Source organism: Dromiciops gliroides, chromosome 3 (assembly GCF_019393635.1).
Source record: "Dromiciops gliroides isolate mDroGli1 chromosome 3, mDroGli1.pri, whole genome shotgun sequence".
NCBI classification, from domain to species: Eukaryota; Metazoa; Chordata; class Mammalia; order Microbiotheria; family Microbiotheriidae; genus Dromiciops; species Dromiciops gliroides.
In genome coordinates this window covers 433756312-433776347 of record NC_057863.1, presented here as the reverse complement: position 1 = coordinate 433776347, position 20036 = coordinate 433756312, and the positions used below count along the sequence as shown (strand labels likewise).

Below are 20036 nucleotides of genomic sequence, written 5' to 3'. Positions count from 1 at the left end.
GCTAGGCAAGGTCTTGTGTGGAAGACACACAGTCTGCTAATGACCTTTATTCCATTTCATCCTAGTTAATAGGAACTGACAGAACTTGGGTGTCTTCTCCAGCATAGATGTTAAGAACTAGAGTTATCTCTAGGATTTTAGTGGAAGACTGAGAACATTTTGGATAAGTGAAAGGCAAACAATTAAATGTGTTTTGTTTTTTCCTGTGTGGTGTGTCATTATTTCGCATTTTATTGATATGCAATGATTTTTAAATAGCAGGATTAGGTCTTTTAATCTTTTTAGGAGGAGTCAATTATTTATATTTTCTGGACAGAAGTAGGAAAGATTAAGATTTCTGTTTGATGAACTCCATTCACTTCAATTTAATATGTATTTTTAAGTATCTTTTTTTTTTGCAGAGTTCTACCCCCATAATGGGAATGCATCTGTTCCTCACTTTCGTTTTATAGATTCTTACTTTTCCTTCAATAAAACACCTCAAGAACCACCTTCCAGATCTCTTCATGCTGTTGGTAAAATATATACAATTCTGGGCCTGGAGTCAGGCAGACCTGAGTTCAAATCCACCCTCAGATACTTACTACCTCAGTGATCCTGGGCAAGTCGCTTAACCCTATTTGCCTCAGTTCCTCATCTGCAAAATGAGCTGGGGAAGGAAATGGCAAACCACTCCAGTATCTTTGCCAAGAAATTCCTAAATGGGATCACAAAGAGTTGGATAGGGAAATGACTGAACAACAACAAAGAGTGATCCTGGTCAAGTCACTTATCTGACTGTCAGCCTAAAAGTTTCCTTAACTGTAAAATAGGGGTAATAATAGAACACCTACTTCTCAGGGTTTTTGTGAGGAGTAAATGGTATAATATTGCCAAAATATTATACTGCCTGGCACATAGCAAAAGTACTTAATAAATGCTTGTTCTCTTTCTTCTTCAACTGCTAGTGTCTGCCTTCTCTCAGATTACTTTATATTTAGTCAGACTTATTTATATTTATTTTCTTTATATTTATTCAGTAGATTATTGTGTCCTTATTGTGTCTGTGATTAGAATGTAAGAGCTTTGCAAATGGGTGTTTGCATTCATTGTACTTTTATCCCCAGACCCTAGAACAAGACCTGATACATTGTTGACACATAAGAAATATTTGTTGATTGAGTGCCTACTATGCATCAAAGAAAATGTAAAATAATGACACAGAAATCTCTGAGTTAGCTAAATTACTCCAAACTTAACATTGAGAGACTTAATAGTACTTTTTAAAAACTCATCTTAGATAATCTAATTAAAAGAACTTGAGAAGTGGAGTTTTTCTTTTTTTAAAGAGACATCATTATTAATAAAGCACATGACTGTCATATTCATGGGTTGTGCCATCTATTCCAGTGTCTGTGAAGATATACTCCCTTATGCAGATTCATACACTGGAATTCTGGTTTATAAGTCAATCTCTTATGAGTATGTTTAACCTGAAGCAATTTCCTAAAAATAAGCATGATAAAGTAGACAATGTTATAAGGATAAGGGAATTATCCAAAGTGCTGTTAAGAAAAATTAAAAAAGGAATTAATCACTTTCAGCTGGAGGGGTGCAGGAAGAGGAGGAAGTAAGGAACCTGAAACAGCTTTGAAGGAAGAGAAATTTCAGTAGCCACAGATGAAAAGGAAATGTATCCCAGACATGTGGAATGACCTGAATGTATCAACAGAAGGCATGAGAATGCAAGAATAAGATCATGGAACAGTTAGTATATGATATAAGCAACAGGCTGTCTGTCTACGATAAGTCTGATAATCAATACTCACCTCTAGTGATTTGTGTGGGGACATTATAATCACTTAGAGGAACCCAGAAAACATTGCTAAGGATTATGAAGTCCTGGCTAAAAATAATAACAAACCTGAAGATCTTAGGGAAACAAGTGGTGTTTTCATCACTACTACCAGTTAAAGGTAGAAGAAAAAAGATTTGGGGAGTGAACAGCTAGTTCAATCATGACTGAAAATAGCATTTAGACTTCAGAACAGCTTAAAATAAAGGAATGATCACCTTAACTAGAAAAGGAATCTATCTAACTGGGGCCCATAAAAACATACTTGCAAATCTAATAAAAAAAAGGCTTTAAATTGCTGGATGAGATGACAGGGGAATAAAATTGCCCCAAATGATCTAACAGTTTTGGTAACAGTAAGTCAATACATTTTTATTATATGCCTACTATGTGCTAGGCACTGTGTTAAGCACTGGGGATACAAAAGAGAGGTGAAAGATAGTGCCTGCCCTCAAGGCACTCACAATCTAATGGAGGAGACAGCAAGCAAATATGTGCAAACAAGCTATATATAAATAAGAAATAATTAAAAGAGGGAAAACACTGGAATTAAGAAGGGTTCAGAAAGGCTTTCTGTATGAGATGAGACTTTAGTTGGTACTTGAAGACAGTCAGAAAAAGGGAGAGAATCCCAGGCATGAAGGACAGCTAAAGAAAATTCCTAGAGTTGGGAGTGGTGGATTGTCTTATGTGAGGAACGGCTAAAAGGAGAGTATCGTTGGATATGGTGGGGTGTAGGTGGGAGAGAGAATAGCAGGCCAAATATAGGAAGCATAATATTTAAGAAGAGAGTCAATTAAAGATATGGCCTCATATGTTTATACGCAAATGGACAAAATATGGGTAATAAACAGAAAAAAATTACAGAATCTAATGCACAGAAGAAAATTTGACTTCATAGATAACTGCTGAAATTTTTTGGAATGGGACTGAATTTGAATTTGGCAATAGAAGAAGGGTATACTTTATTTAAAAGAAATACCATATATAAAAAATATAAATGTAAGAACCTGAAAGTATAAATATGATGGTGAATATTGGGGTAAGCATCAATGGAAGTAAAAGCAGAAATAGTATTATTGTACGGTGGTACAATTGCTTGAGAAAAGCAATAATTTATATAGTTTCTACCTACACTAGGCTGACTCAGAAGAAGCTGGTTTCTTTACCTTTTGGTTAATTCTCTTTCAGCTGATTGCAGGATTCCTGCCATAATACATTTCACTGATCTCTTTTGTGTGTTTTAATTACTTTTTATACACCTTTTAAATATTCTATTTTAATATGCTTTTGAAGAGGATTTTACCCTAGAGAAACATGAAGTTTTTAGTTTTAAAGAGTATACTTCAATGACTGTTAAAGATATTGCAGGGGCTTTTGCTATGGGAAATTGAGCATCTCAAGGGTCATTCAAGCCAACAATTAAACAGGTTAATCTTAGCAAAGTGTCAAGTGTGACTGTAAACAAAAACAATGCTCCAACTAACTCAGAAAAGAAAGCCCTTCACAGCAACCTGTCAGGTCAAAACCTTGTTAGTTATTCCTCTACAATGTGGCAGGAGCTAGAATAACAGAGAGAAGACTAAAAAAAGATGTTAACTGTTGCTTTATAAATAAGTGTTTTTCATTGACAAGACAATACAAAGACAAGAGTACTGAAGTCAGGGGGGAAAAGATAATTTACCAATAAAAACTTTTTAAAAATTCAAGACATATACCAAAATCATTGTCAGAAGAAGTCCAGTCTGATAATTACAGACATTCCCAAATGAAAATGACCTTATGCCATACCATATATTATGAAAGATTAAGGGATAAAGATAAATGTTCTTCAATGGCTTGAGAACTCACCAGATTGACATTTCAATGAAAACCAATGGTATAATCAATGCCTAACAAATTCTTGTTGATTATTATAAAAGACTTCAACTATCTAGGCCTCTGCTAACATTCTTTCTTGTCTAAAAGCAACGAAACTGAAAAATTTGTAACCAGTCTTAAGGATTAATCAACAAATATTTTAAAGTATCTCTGTTCATTTCATTCCTCAAACAGTAGAGCAATCAATGAAGGAAATTGCTATTCTCAATCTGATTCATGAAGATTAGAGGCCAGGAAGATTTGTAGCTATTGATGAATGCAAATGATAGCAAAAAGAAAATGGAGTTTAGTTTGTTTTTAACAATTTTTTTTAACTATGTAGGGGCAAGAAGAGGATTAAAGAAAGAATAGAACTGCTGTTCTGGGTAGGTGGGAAGATGATAATAGACTAATCTCTTGATCTGCTCTTATTTTACTCTTCCCAAAAATGACCTTTATATTGGGAAGGATGAAGCAGAAATGTTTAGTAGGGAGTAGGAACTCAAGATAAATGAGATGATCAGGTTGCATAGGCTTCCCTGAGTTTAAGTCACCAGGTCCAAAAGGATTACATCTCAGAGTATTGAAAGAGTTGGCAGCTATGATTATTGAGCTGCAACTGATGATCTTTGAAAGATGGAAAGGATTCAAGGAGGGCAACTGTTACAATTTTCAAAAAAAAAAAGAGGGAAGAGAATAAAGCCTGCAAACTATGGACCAATGAGATTGATTTCTATCCTAAATAATATTCTAAAAATGATATTAAGGAAATGACATTTATAAAGGGAAGCAATGATCACTAAAATCCCAGCATCCATTCTTTAAAAATAGGTCATGTCAGTTTAACCTAATATGTCTGTATCTATCTCTCTAACTCTCTCTCTGTCTCATGCTTTAGTTGTGGACAAATTTGGGAGATATGGTATATGACAGAATAAGATTTGAAATTAGTTGAATAATCAGAACCATAGAGTGATCACTGATTGAAGTTGAGGTTGTTGTAGAAGTGATTATTGACTGGATTAAGTGGCCTCTAAGATCAACTGCACAAGATAAAGTATGCAAAGGGAATTAGGGTAGCCTAGTGATAGAATGTCAAGAGCCTTAAATACAAGGCTAAGGAGTTTGTATTATAACTTATATATATAAAAGTCAATAGAGAAGATGTGGTCATACACTTAGAGCTACAAGGGACCTTCATGGTCAATGAGGCCTAATGTCTGATTTTGCAGATAACAAAACTGAGGCTTAGGATAGAAAAATAATTTTGGCATTTTAAAATATATAAATTGGAAGAGGATAAGATTGGGCATTTTGGACCATTTAGAATGTCATTAAAATGTCCAAGGGATATAACTGCCTATTGTAAATTGGTGACTATTGGAGTGGAGAGAGGGATATTTTACATTCATAGTCCCTCAGCTGCACCCCAAATATATACATTAATGATCTGAGGTCAACATAGAAAATAGTCTTCCATAAAGTGCACAAGTTTCTGCCTTTGGCATTATCTCACATGGAAGGCATGGTTATAAGAGAATATTAATTAGAAGATAACAGAATCAAGATTTGAGATAATTTTGACAGCTTGAAACTCTGGGACAAAAACAATAAAAAGAAATTTAGTATGAATAAATTCAAAGTTCTTCCTTTAGATTAAAAATCTCAGTTTCACAAACATAGTAAGGAGGAGACATGTCTTGGCAGCCATTCATGTGAAAAACATTTAGAGGTCTTAGTTGACTATGAACTAATTATAAGCTAATGCTGTGTTATAGCTGCTTAAAAGAAGAATTAAAAAGTTAGCAAAATCTTGGAAAAATAGAATTAGAATCAAAAGTGTTAAAATGTTTTTTTTTCCTATTATGGGACCCTTTGGCAATATGATGAAGCCTATGAACCCCTTCTCAGAATGGTGTTTTCAAATAATTGAAAGAAATGCTAAATTTCTGTCAGACTTTAGTGAAAATAGCTCTTTTTTCCCATCCAAGTTCATTGATGCCTCAGGGATTCATGGATCCCAGGTTAAGAATTCCTAGTTTAAATAGAGAAAAATAATTGACCTACTCTATGCTGGTAAGTATACATATGGGATATTATGTTTAAATCATATGTTCCATTTTATGAAGGAAGTTAATGGATCAGAGAGCATCTGAAGAGAGTGATCAGGAGGAAAAGGCTCTGGAAATTGTCTCATGTAAGAAATAATCGAAGAAATAAGGACTGTCAATGTCTCTAGTTTTTTGTACTCTCAGATAATCATGTAAACACTTATTTCTTTATATATAATATCTTCCAATAATTCCTTAAATGTAGGGACTACTTTTCCTTGGTTTTGGTTGGGGTCTAACCATCCAAACAGAAAAACAAAGTTTTTCAAGAATATATGTATGTGTATTCGTATTGAATTTCTTATTTTTTTGGCCCAGAATTCCAGGCTGTCAAAATGATTTCAAATCTTGAATATATGTGTGTATATATATATACATGTATATATACATACACACACATATATATGTATATATATATTTGTGTATATAAACAAATACATATATACATACACACATATATGTATGTATATATGTGTGTATACATATATATTTCAGATTATCTAGACAACCTACAGAGTTCATTATTCAGTGTACTTGTGTGTGTGTGTTTGGATAGATAATGTAATTGGTCAACAAATTCAGTCTAGAATTGAGCTGTAGGAGGAACAGTATGAATTGCCTCTGGGAAACTGCCAAGTTCCTTTAATAATCTGAAATTTCTCCATGAAACAGAGGCCCATCTTCCTAACATCAATATTCTAGTAGTGTAGTTATTATGGTCATGAGTCACCGAACACTACAGCCTCCACAAAATTGAGAATGAGTTATCACCTAAGGAGTAATGGAGTAGCACATAGTAGACTTGAGCATGTTTCTACAATCTTACATACACAAGGAATTATAGAAGTGACAAGTGACCTAGGGTAAAGATGTCATAAAAGGTCAAGAAAATGTATGAGTGAAAAACAAAATAAGATAGTCACATAGCTAGAGGCAGAGAGTAATCAATGGTCTGACCTTGTGTTCCACTGGTATCCTCACAAAATCAAGACAAAGCTGCTTTATTGAAATTTAGGGAAGTAAATGAGCAAGAGCGGATGATACAGGCAGGCATACATGAGTTGTGATCTCCATCAAGGGAAGGAATACTCACAGGGTTGTTGAGAAGATTGAATAAGAATAATGGTAAATATAATATTTCTGAAGTGCTCAGCACAGTGCCTGACAAATAGTAGATGCTATATAAATATAGTAGATGCTAAATAGCATGTGTGTATTTATTTATTTTAGTAGATGGTATATAAGTGCTAACAATGAAGATGATGATGCAGGAAGATATCACACATTCATTTGAGTATCCTCAGCAAATAGCAGAAGGCCTTCCATCAAGTAGAGGCTTATAAATAAATTATTGTTGAATGTTTGATTGACTTCATGAAGAAAATACTAAGGCAAAAATCTGGGAATACTTCAGATATTTTGGAGAAATTGAATTTATTGGGCTTCCAAAGAATCAAAGACAAACAAAAGAAGAAAAAGAAAAAGAATATTGAAGATTTTTTAAAAAGAGATTCCATAACATCAGTGGGAATAAAGGTAAGATCAAGGTGGCTTAGCCAAAAGAAGTGTCCCAGCAGCAGTATAGAGCTGGGAATGGCTGAGAAGGCTGAAGCAGTGAGAAATAGGAATGAGGAGAGGGGGGTAGCAATAGTAGTGCCAGCAGAGGCAGTGGAGGACTTCTCGGCCTCCTGGCATCCTTCACGTTTCAGCCAAAATAACATCTTTTACAGGAAGCCTTTCCTGATCCCCTTTAGTTCTAGTGCCTTCCCTTCATTGATTATTTCTAATCTATCCTGTATAAGCTAGTTGTACAGTCAATTGTATGTTGTCTCTCCTTCTAGATTGTGAACCCCTTAAAAGCAAGGATTTTTTTGTCTTTCTCTTGTATCCCCAGTGATTAGCATAGTGCCTAGCACATAGTAAGGACTTAATAAATGTTTACTGAATAAGGGGAAACAGAAACATAGTCTTCAAATATTTAAAGGACTTTATTTTTTTATTTCAAATTCTTTTCTCAGTGAAAGACTATGGAAAGTAGACTTGTGTCATGTAACTCAAGAGGGTAGAAACTTGACTCATTGGTTGGAAGTTACAGAAAAGCAGATTTTTGTTGAACATGACAAAAAAATTTTAAAACACCTAGACCTTTCCAACAAGGGTTTTTTCCAACTGCCTAACAGAGTGTGAGGCACACATTAAATACTTAAATGATGAATAAGTGGGCAACCTTTTGAGATAGTGAACTTCCAGTCTCTGGAAGTATTCAAGCAGGATTTAGGTTATCACCTGTCAGGAATGCTATAGAAAGAAATCTTTTATTTGGTGGAAGGTTAGAATAGATGACCTTTAAAGTTATTTCCAACTAAGATTCTATAAGTCTCCAATACCTCATTTCTGATTTAGATAAATTAATACATCAGAAGCTACTACTAGGTAACTTACCACATTATAGGATTTTGTATAATGTAACTTAACCTGAGGCTTTATTCTAGGGATTTAACTATAGAAAGTACTACAGGAAGCTCCTTAGATTATAATTTCAATGATACCTTGTAGCTGGAATTTGGACTCCTAAATAAAAATAACATTAATTCTTATTCATGCTTTAAAAGGCAGACTTCCTGATTATCTCCCTACCATGCTTTCTCTCCTCAAACACTATCTCTCCTCCTCTCCTCCAGAAGCTGGTTCAAACCCCTGCATTCCTATGCTGATGGGTGAGTTTCTTAGTCATCTCCCTATCATGACCCTCTGCAGGTTCCCTTCTCCCCTTTTCAATACCCGTGTATGTGTTGTCTTCCCCACTGGGATGCCTTGTTTTCTTTTTTCTTTTTCTTCTTTTTTTGCAGGCAATAGGGGGTTAAGTGACTTGCCCAGGGTCACACAGCTAGTAAGTGTCAAGTGTCTGAGGCCAGATTTGAACTCAGGTACTCCTGAATCCAGAGCCGGTGCTTTTAACCACTGCGCCATCTAGCTGCCCCGTTTTCTTACACTGGCAAAATGCTTAATACACAGTAAGTGCTTTAGATATCTAGTAATAGTGACAATTATGTTGATTATGTTTGGGGTTTATATAAAGCCTTTCTGGCTAAGATATCCAAAGCACAGGATGTAAACAAAGAGACTGTATAAAAGCCGGCCTCCAGGGATGCTCCAGAGGGTTAGGGCAGAAGAACTGCTGAGCATCTTCTCAGATCCAACATTGACTTAACAAGGAGTGACTTTCCTTTCCCTTAATGATTCTGATGAGTAATCTTTACAGAAGGTGTGACTCATAATGTATTCTCACCATATTTATTAAATTCAGCAATTCAAGTCCCAGGTCTTGGGCTGAGAAACTCTCATTTAAAAACAATTGCCACTGGCTATCAGGAGACTCCACACAAGGCAGGAGTTGTTGAGTCACTTCAGTTTTGAAAATCTCCTTTAGGCTCCTAGTCAGCTCCTCTACCTGAAAAAGAAGGAATATACTTTTTTAATCAAGACACTGAAACTTCTTTGAAAAAAGAACAAAATCCTTCAAATTCAATCCTTCACATCTATATAAGAAAAACAAATCAACATGACACGTTTCAGGAGTGCATCTTTCTTAACTACATTTGTATCATTATTGAATATGCCACATAACTGCAATGGCTCAGGAACCTGTTTAGGCAGCTGGCAAACAGGACGGCTTGTGGGCTCTCGATGGAACTGACAAGTTTATTACCCACTAAGACCTTCTGAGCACAGCCAAAAAAAAGATTTTTTTTAGTGATTTTTCTTAAACTGTCAGCAATTTGGTCAATTCCTGTCACAGATCATCTTAATATCACAAAGTAGCGATATAATTTAGAGTGAGGCAGAAATACAAATGTAGGGAAGCCAAAGCCAGAGGAAAAAAAATGAATATTAAGTAAAAGAACATTACTTTGGAATCCCAGGGCTGGCTTTTAATAAATGTAGTGAAAATAAATCTTAATTTTCTGTATTGCTTTGCATACTAACCAATACTTCATGTAAATGGTACTGAATTCTTGAGGCTGACACCAACAGTACCATAAGAAACACAGTTTTGTGCTGAAACTACAACCAAAAGGTTTAACACAATGCTACTTATTAATTTTAGTTATTAAACCTAAAATTAAACCTAAGGGGAAAAACATTCCCGGAGATTCATGAGTATGGTCCTTCTATACCCATATATTTCCAAAAAACGTATTGATTTAAGTTGTTTTTACATTACCTAGATTTCCCTGTACCCTGTTATGTTTCTCTGTATTCATTATATTCATCATTTCTTATAGCACAATAATGTTCTATTATATTCATGTATTAAAATTTGTTTAATGATTTCCCATTTATTTGGTATCTACTTTGTTTCCAGTTCTTTGCCACTGCAACACATTTCTATAAATATTTTCTTGTATATGCAAGCTTTCTTTTTGTTAATGACCTCCTTGAGGTATATGCCTAGCAGTGGAATCTATGGGACAAAGTATGTGGGCATTTTAGTTACTTTATTTGCATAATTCCAAGTTGTTTTTCAGAATAGTTTTACTAGTTCCACCAACAATGCATAGTGTGCCTATCTCTCCATACAATCCTTTCAGCATTGACTATTTCCATCTTTTGCTAATCTACTTTGTGAGAAGTGAAACCTCAAGGATCTTTTGATTTGTATTTCTCTTTTTTATTAGTGATATGGAGTTTTCTTTCATATAGTTGTTAATAGTTGGTAATTGTTCTTTTCAATACTATTTGTTCATATCCTCTGACAATTTATCTCTTGGGGAATGCCTTTTGGTCTTATATATTTCCACTGGTTGTCTGTATCTCTCATAAACCAAATTATTTGATTAAAAGATTTCCCCCTCATTAACCACTTCTCTAAGTTACTTAATTTTGTCTAAATCTTTTCAATAATATGTAGTCAAAATTATCTATTTTATCTTTTGTAATTGCCTCTATCCCTTGTTTGGTTAAGAATTAATCTCCAACCCACACATGTGAAAGGTGTATCATCTGCTTCTCTATTCATTATTTATGATATGAGTGAAGGGAAATGGAAGAGCATTTATTAATGCCTACTATGCGTCAGATATTGTGCTAAGCATTTTACAATTATTTTCTCTTTTGAAACTCAAGCTGACAGACCCCATATTGTAATAATCACTTGTTCTGATGTGAAAGAGCATATTCTAAAGGTTTTAAGAATGCTAGAGAGTCCTATAGATTATCTTTGGGAGTCCAAGTTATGAGATTTTGCTTCTGTGATCTTGCCTTATAGTGATTTTTGGTACTTCAGTAACAAAACCTGCATTAAATGGAATCTACTTTACGTCAAATTCTATATATTTGTATACAATTGTATCCAATCTCTAAAGTAGATAATGTTATAATGTTTCAGTGTAAAAATCAGCTTTATCATCAACAACAATCACCCTGAACACTTATTACATGTGAAATGTTTTTAGGCATACAAGGATACAGAAGACAAAATCCTATCCTTTAAGGAACCTGCATTCAGAATGAGAAGATAGGTACATATGTGTGTGTGTGGATGTATATATACATAAACACATATACACACATGCACTTATGTGTGTATGTATAGGATGTGTATGTATGTCTGTATATGTATACATACATGTGCACATACACACACACAAAGTAACATCTGCTATTTGCCAAATGTGTGGCATAGACATTATGTACTATGGTATGATATCATGGTTGGAGTGCTGAGCTTAGAGTTAAGAAATCTGGGTTAGATTCCTGCCTCCAACACTTACTGGCTGTGTGATATTGGGCAAGTCATTTAACCTCTCTCTGAGGCTCAGTACATATTACAGATAACTACTAATCCCTTTTTACAGATGAAGGAGAGGTTAAAATTAAATGATCACTTACAGTAGTAAATGTCAGAGGAAGGCATGCCTCAGTTGATTTTGTGTCCCTCTTTCTACTATACTATGATTTATTTAAAATAATTATTTGTAGAATGTTATTAGAAAAGGTTCTGATACTTTATTTTGTTGAATTATTTTGGCTAAAAGGAATATCTGTATGCTAAGGCACTGAGCTATTGTTATTGGTATCAAGAAAATCACAGTTCATTGAAATATTCAAATATGTAATCAGAGAATTTATACAGATTAGAGTATATTACCTATTTAATAATACAAATAACACCCCCTTCAGTTTTTTTTTGTTGTTTTTGATTGGTGGACACATACCTTAGAGCCCCCTAAAATAAAATATTATCTGTTTATTATATAACTGTGTACATTATCCAGTGAGAAGGATTTCCATTCAGGTAAACACAACTATAACTATTCATAGAGGGGAAATATATGAGGCAGGAAGTGAGATTGTTAGAGGATATTAGCAGTCACTACTAAATACTTTACCTTATCTGATGACTTTAGAAATGCCACGTGAGTTTGGAGAACTTGCACCTTGGAGGTGATGTTTCTGACAAGCATATCCAGTTCTTCCTTTATTAGTCTAGCTTTAGTAAACAGGGATGCAGCCTCGGCCGGCTCAAATGTGTCTTCTTCTTCCATGATTTTCACAGATGATTGTAATTCATGTAATGTCTCCTGTGAAGGCATAAGTACAAGTATGTAGGCCCAGGTTGACAATGGGATTCAGGAAAATGAACATTTCAATAGCTTCTGAATATGCCTGTACAGATATTATAAATTTAGGCACTGATTTGGTACTTAGAATCTTCCCTGTGAAAGGTACAACTTAAAAAAAAAACACTTTTAAATAAGCCATAATTTGTCTGTGGTTCCTATTGACTACCCCCCCTTTTTGTTTATATCATTGATAAAAGAATGGTTATTTATAATGTGAGATGCAAGATTATTTCTAGGTCCTTACAGGGCTAAAGCCTACTAGCCTATGTAATATGAAATAATAGTATTATGATTACTCTCTTCAAACTGACCTAACATTGTTTTAAATAATTGTTTTGGTTTTTTCTAATTTCCATCCAAGAATTGTTCTTTCATTTCGCACTTAACTCAATGAGTCTCCCCTACCTCTTGAAACTGAAGTTGAGCAGAGGCAGAAGGGTTTTAAACAACTGTAGGATGAAAATGTTAGATATCAATCCATAGGTTGAATATAGCTTAAAACATTTAGTCCATTTCACAGACTTGCTGACAACAGTGAGCTATATTTACTTCTGACACTCATCAGTGAGTGAAATGTATGTCTGGCATGTGAACTCTACTGAATGACAGATTTGATAAATAGATACTGTTGCTATCAGGGATCTCATGTTTCCTCTGGAAAGAGCATAGTAGCCAAGAATGGATTCTAAGGAAGAGGGGTGTGTGTGTGTGTGTGTGTGTGTGTGTGAACTATAAGAAACAACCTGATTCTCTTAACAGGCAAAAGCTTCACTCTCCTTTGCCACAAGGAATAGCTTTGATTATTTAATATTCTTCCTTAGTACTCACTGAAAGGAAGGTAATTTTCATTACAAGAGTCACTTCATAATAACACTTTATAGGAAACAGAGACAAGATTATTCCCTCTCATCCTTACTTCCTATCTACCCCAACTAAAAATATGGTGAGATATGGCACAGATCTCTAAAAGAAGACATCTAAAACAAAATCATTTCACAGAAAAATCTTACCTCTTTTAAGCTGTTTTGCAAAAACTCATTAAGGGTGACAATGCTTTAAGTCACTATAAATTCTCCTATGTACTTGACAGTGTTCTAAATTGCAATATAGCATTATTCACACCCCAATCCCACCCCCCAGTTGAATCCTTCAGTTCAAAACCAAAGCTATCTATGGTCATGTGAAAAAAAATTCTCTAAATCATCATTGATTAGAGAAACACAAATTAAAACAACTCAAGTACCACCTCACACCTATCAGATTGATCCATATGACAAAAGAAAAATGACAAATGTTGGAGGGGATATGGAAAAATTGGGGCACTCTTGGTGGAGTTGAGAAGTGATCTAATCATTATGCAGAACAATTTGTAACTATGCCCAAAGGACTATAAAACTGCACATACCCTTTGACCTAGCAATACTAGATCTGTGTCCCAAAGAGATTTTTTTTTTTTTTGTGAGGCAATGAGGGTTTAGTGATTCGCCTGGGGTCACACAACTAGTAAGTGTCTGAGGTCGGATTTGAACTCAGGTCCTCCTGAATCCAGGACTGGTGCTTTATCCACTGTATCACCTAGCTGCCTCCTAAAAAGATGTTTTTAAAAAGGAAAAGGATCTATACAATATGTACAAAAATATTTATAGCAGCTCTTTTCATGGTAGCAAAGAATTGGAAATTGAGAAGATGTTCAATCAATTAGGGAATGGCTGAACAAGTTGTAGTATATGATTGTTATGGAATACTATTATGATATAAGAAATGATGAGAAGGATGCTTTTAGAAAAACCTGAGAAGACTTACATAAACTTATACAAAATGAAGGGAGCAGAACCCAAACATTGGATACAATAACAGCATATTGTACAATGATCAACTGTGAATGACTCGTCTCTTCTCGGCAATACAATGATGTAAGAAAATTCTGAAAGACTTATGATGAAAAATGCCATCCACCTCCAGGAAAAGAAGTGATGGGGCCTGAATTCAGATCAAAGCAAACTTTCAAAAACTTTCTGTTCTTTTTCTTTTTTTGTCTGTGTTTTCTTTTGCAACATGGCTAACACAGAAATATATTTTCTATGACTGCACATGTATAATCTTGCCTTCTGAAGGAAGGGGGAGGGGGAGGGAAGTAAAAAATTGGGAACTCAAAATTTTGAAAATGAATTTTGAAAATTATTTTATATGTAATTAGAAAAATATACAAGAATCTTTCAGTTTCCTGAAGGATAGCCCCGTGATATTGCATCCTGCTTCCCCATAGGAAGATATGACTCCTGACTGACTGGGACATTTGAATCTATGATGATGTGAGTGGGAAGAGACTATAGATTAAAAGAGTATGAAGCAGGATTTGAACAAGAAAGCCCCAAATATATCCTTTGATTCCCAATGTCTACATCCCCAGAGACAGCTAAGAGTAGACTTTCCCAAGTTAGACTGTTCTCTCATTTATTAATTTTATCTTGTTCTTGAGAAGAGCTGATTTATTCTCTTCTGTATTCAAGCCTCTGCTCTAATCTTTATAATTTCTGCTTTGTTTCATGGTTTGCTCTGATAAATACGACTGCTTGCTACCTGCAATTGTGTGTGTGTGTGTGTGTGTGTGTGTGTGTGTAGCCAGTGTTTAATGGCTGAGAGTAGCTGTTTTTATAGCTAGAGGATAGTATTGTTACTCTCCCCTTTAGAATGAGGAGGAAAAGTGACTTTTATGTTGAACTCCATAAAAGACTACAAATATCTAAAGTGTAAAATATTGATATAAATATAAGCCATCACCTTTCTTAAAAATAGGATAATAAAGGAGTCAACATCCAATCATAACTATCCTGATTTTTAAATGTTCTTCCCACTGCTAGAATACTGGTAGTAGATCCAAGACTATCAGCCTACTCTCCACGGTGGAGACTTTAGCCGCTTTACATATATTCTTGCAGTTTGGGCAACCCTAGGTCCCTACTGGATAGAGTTTAACCTACTGTACAATCTGATCTGTTTTATATGTATATTATAATAACTATTCAGGTATATATTTCTTTTTTTGTTTGTTTGTTTTGTTTTTGTTTTTAGGGCAGTAAGGGTTAAGTGACTTGCCCAGGGTCACACAGCCAGTAAGTATCAAGTGTCTGAGGCCAGATTTGAACTCAGGTCCTCCTGAATCCAGGGCCAGTGCTTTATCCACTGCACCACCTAGCTGCCCCCAGGAATATATTTCATTCTCTTATCTAGACTCTAAGCTCTTGAAGGAAGTAATTATTTTGTTTTTCATCTTTGTATCTCTAAGACCCAGTAGAGTGCTTTATAGTTTTTATTTTCCTTTTGGTCTAGACCATCAATTCTCATTTTTTTTTTTATGTCAGAGTTCCTTTATACTCATAAAAATTATTGAGGACTCCTCATAGATCTTCTGTTTGGATGGGTTATATCTCTCAATATTCACCAGATTAGAAATTGATCATTTTGATCTCATGGCACCCACACTTGGAAAGTTAGTGGCCCAGACTTATAATGTTATAAGAAAGCTCCAGTGAGAAAACTGCCTCAACTATTGAAAAAAGTGTTGTGCAACTTCAAGTCTTAGTGAGATTATCGTGGGGCATTTAGTGAGTTTCCTAGGGTTTAAATGACTAGCCCAGGGTATTGAAACCAGTTTGTGTCAGAGGTGAGATTTCAACCTAGGTATTCATAACTCAGATTTGCCAGTCATGCATAAAGTCATGGTGCTATACATTCAGGCATTTAATAAATGTTTATTGAATTGAACAGAAGGGATATACTAGTACACTTGTAATAATATTCATATATGTATTCTAAAGTACTGTGTAGGGTTTCCTACCTTATAGTCCATGAACTTAAAAAAAATGATAATTGTACTTAAATATAATTGGATTCTTTCATAATTTTGTAATTTTAACATTTTAAAATTTATTTTATTTTTAATTTATGGAATAAAACAAACATTTCCATAACATAGTTTTTTAAAAAAAGATTATTTCGGGGCAGCTAGGTGGCACAGTGGATAGAGCACCAGCCCTGGAGTCAGGAATACCTGAGTTCAAATCCAGCCTCAGACACTTAACACTTACTAGCTGTGTGACCCTGGACAAGTCACTTAACCCCAATTGCCTCACTAAAAAAAAAAAAAGATTATTTCACAAGAAACTGCAAATCTATTGTGTACAACTTGCTATTCCCTTTAAATATATAATAAAGTTATTATGTAAATTTCTTTCTTTTTCCCTTTATTCTTCCCTCCATCCTATCTACCAAAGAGATGGTTTCCATTAGACACAAATACACATATATTTATAAAATCATTCTATACATACTTTTTTCAATTCTTTCTCTGGATGCAGATAGCATCTTCCTTCATATGTCCTTTATAGTTAATTTGGGTATTTATAATAGTCAAAATGACTAATTTGCACAAAATTGTTTCTAAGACAATATTGCTGTTCCTATATAAAATGTTCTCCTGGTTCTGTTCATTTTGCTCTTCATTATTTCATCAAGTATATCCATGTTTTTCTAAGGTAAGTCAGTTCATCATTTCTTATAGCACAGTAGTATTCTATCCTTTCAGTTTTTTTTTTTTTTTGGTGAGGCAATTGGGGTTAAGTGACTTGCCCAGGGTCACACAGCTAGTAAGTGTTAAGTGTCTGAGGCTGGATTTGAACTCAGGTCCTCCTGACTCCAGGGCTGGTGTTTATCCACTGTGCCACCTAGCTGCCCCCACAGTAGTATTCTATCACAATAATATATCATAACTTGTTCAGCCATTCCCCAGTTGGCAAGCATCCCTGCATTTAACAGTTCTTTGCCACTACAGAGAGAGATGCTATAAATATTTTAGAATGTAGAGGTTGTTTTCCCTTTTTCCTAATTATCTTTGGAAATAGACTTAGTAGTGGTATTGCTAGGTCAAATGGTAGTATACCTATTTTGGGCATAATTCTAGATTACTCTCCAAAATGGTTAGATCAGTTCACAACTCCACCAACAATGAATTAGTGTCCTAATTTTTCCACATTCTCTCCAACATTTGTTGCTTTCCTCTTCAATCATTTTGGTCCATTTGGTAGACATAAAATGATATCTCACGGTTGTTTGATTTTGCATTTCTTTAATCAATAATGATTTAGAGCATTTTTCATATCACTAAAAATTATTTTTATTTCATTGAAAAACTGCCTGTTCATATTCTTTGAGCATTTATCAGTTGGGGAATGACTCTCATTCTTATAGATTTTACAAAGTTCTTCATATATTTGAGATATGAGACCTATCTAAGAAACTATCTATAAAAAATTTCCCCCAATTTTCTGCTTTTCTTCTGATCTTGGCTATATTTGTCTTATTTGTACAAAACCTTTTTAATTTAATGTAATTAAAATTATCCATTTTACACCTTACTCTGCTCTTTATATCTTGTTTATTCATAAATTGCCTATCCATAAGTCTGACAAGTAATATGTTCCAAGTTCTTAAAATTGTCTTGTAATATCTCTTTTTATATATAGGTCATATATCCATTTTGACATCATCTTGCTAGATGGTATAAGATATTGGTCTATGATGATTTTTTGCCATACTGCTTTCCAGTTCTTCCAACATTTTTTTTTTAGTAAATGATGAATTCCCTTATCCCCAAATCTTAAATCTTTACACTTGCTAAATACAAGTTTACTATATTTTCTGCTGTATGTCCACTCTGTTCCATTGACCTACCTTTCTATTTCTTAGCCAGTATCAGATAATTTTGATAATTACTTCCCTTTAATATAGTTTAATATCTGGTACTGGTAAACCTGTTTCCTTTACATTCTTTTTCATGAATTCCTTTGATATTCTTGACTTTCTGTTCTTCCAAATGAATTTTGTAATTATTTTTTCTAATTCAATACATAATTTTCGGTAATTTAATTGGGTGATGTTGAATATATAAATTAGTTTAAGTAAAATTCTTATTTTTATTATATTGGTCCTGTCTGCCCATGAACAATTAATATTTGTCCAATTATTTAAATCTGATTGTATTGGTATAAAATTTAAAAAATAATTTTGTATAATTCCTGAGTGTGTTTTGGCAGGTGTACTTTTAAGTATTTTATGCTGGCTAGAGTTATATTAAATGGGGCATCTCTTACTATCTCTTCTTGCAGGGTTTTGTTTGTGATATATAGGAATGTTAATGAGTTATGTGGATTTACTTTATATTCTGCTACTTTGCTAAAATTATTGTTTCAACTAACTTTTTAGTTGTGTCTTTTGGATTTCTCAGTATATCATCCATCATATTGTCTATAAATAGAAATAGTTTTGGGGGCAGCTAGGTGATGCAGTGGATAAAGCACCGTCCCTGGATTCAGGAGGACCTGAGTTCAAATCCGACTGCAGATACTAGATACTTACTAGCTGTGTGACCCTAGGCAAGTCACTTAACCCTCATTACCACGCAAAATAAATAAATAAATAAATAATTTTTATAAAAAGAAATAGTTTAATTATCCCATTCCTTATTCTGATTCCTTCTATTTCTTTTTATTCTCTTATTGCTATTGCTAGTATTTCCAATACAATATTGAATAATATTGGTGACAATGGGAATCCTTGTTTCATACCTGATCTTACTGGGAAAGCTTCTTTTAGCTCATCCCCATTACAAATAACACTTGATGATGGTTTAGATAAATGCTTTTTATCAATTCAAAGAAAACTCCATATACTTTCAAGTAGTTTTAAAAGAAATGAGCATTGTGCTTTATCAAAAACTTTTCCTACATCTATTAATATAATAATATGCTTTTTTACCCTTTTCATTTTTCATGTTATTGATTTGGGTTTTTTCCTTTCTTTTTAAAAATCAAACTAAACAATGGTTTATCTATTTTATTGTTTTTTAATAAAACCAACTCCTAGTTTTATTTATTATTTCAATATTTTTATACTTGATATTATTAATATATTTAATTTTTAGAATTTCAGATTTAGTGCATAATTGGGGATTTTTTGTTTGTTTTTTCTAGGTTTTTAATTGTATACCCAATTCATTAGTCTGCTCTTTTTCTATTTTATTGATGTAAGCATTTAGATATAAATGTTCCTCTGATCACTGCTTTTGCTGTATCCCATAGGTTTTGATATGTTGTCTCATTATTGCCACTTTAATGAAATTATAGATTGTTTCTATGATTTATTCTTCAATCCACTCATTTTTAAAGAGTAGGTTGTTTAATCTCCAATTAATTTTTAATCTATCTTTCTATGGTCACTTAAATATAATTTTAGTGAATTGTGATCTGGAAAGGCTACTTTGAACATTTCTTCTTTTAACTATCAAATTTTTAAGTCCTAACACATGATCAGATCTTTGTAAAGGTACTATGAACCACTGAGGAAAAAAAGTATACTCATCACTAGTTCCATGCAATTCTCTTCCTTTGTAATTTTATATATTTTAATTTATTTATTTAAAAACATTATTCTGATACGGGGTCCATGGGCTTCACTAGAATGCTAAAAGTATCAATGACACAAAAAGGCTAAAAATTCATACTCTAGAGGCTGCATTGTCACACTACATGTCACACACACACACACACA

At 33.9% G+C, this 20036-nt stretch overlaps 1 protein-coding gene across 1 annotated transcript in view; it reads right to left on the bottom strand.

Moving 5' to 3' along the window:
* Positions 1–20036, bottom strand: part of CCDC141 (coiled-coil domain containing 141) — a 254579-nt gene that overhangs the window by 52457 nt on the left and 182086 nt on the right. The window contains exons 12-13 of the mRNA XM_043990782.1: positions 12198–12389; positions 9095–9256 (exon numbers count right to left, since the gene is read on the bottom strand). Of these exons, the coding sequence (XP_043846717.1) occupies positions 9095–9256; positions 12198–12389 (354 nt within the window). The remainder of the gene's footprint in view (positions 1–9094; positions 9257–12197; positions 12390–20036) is intronic.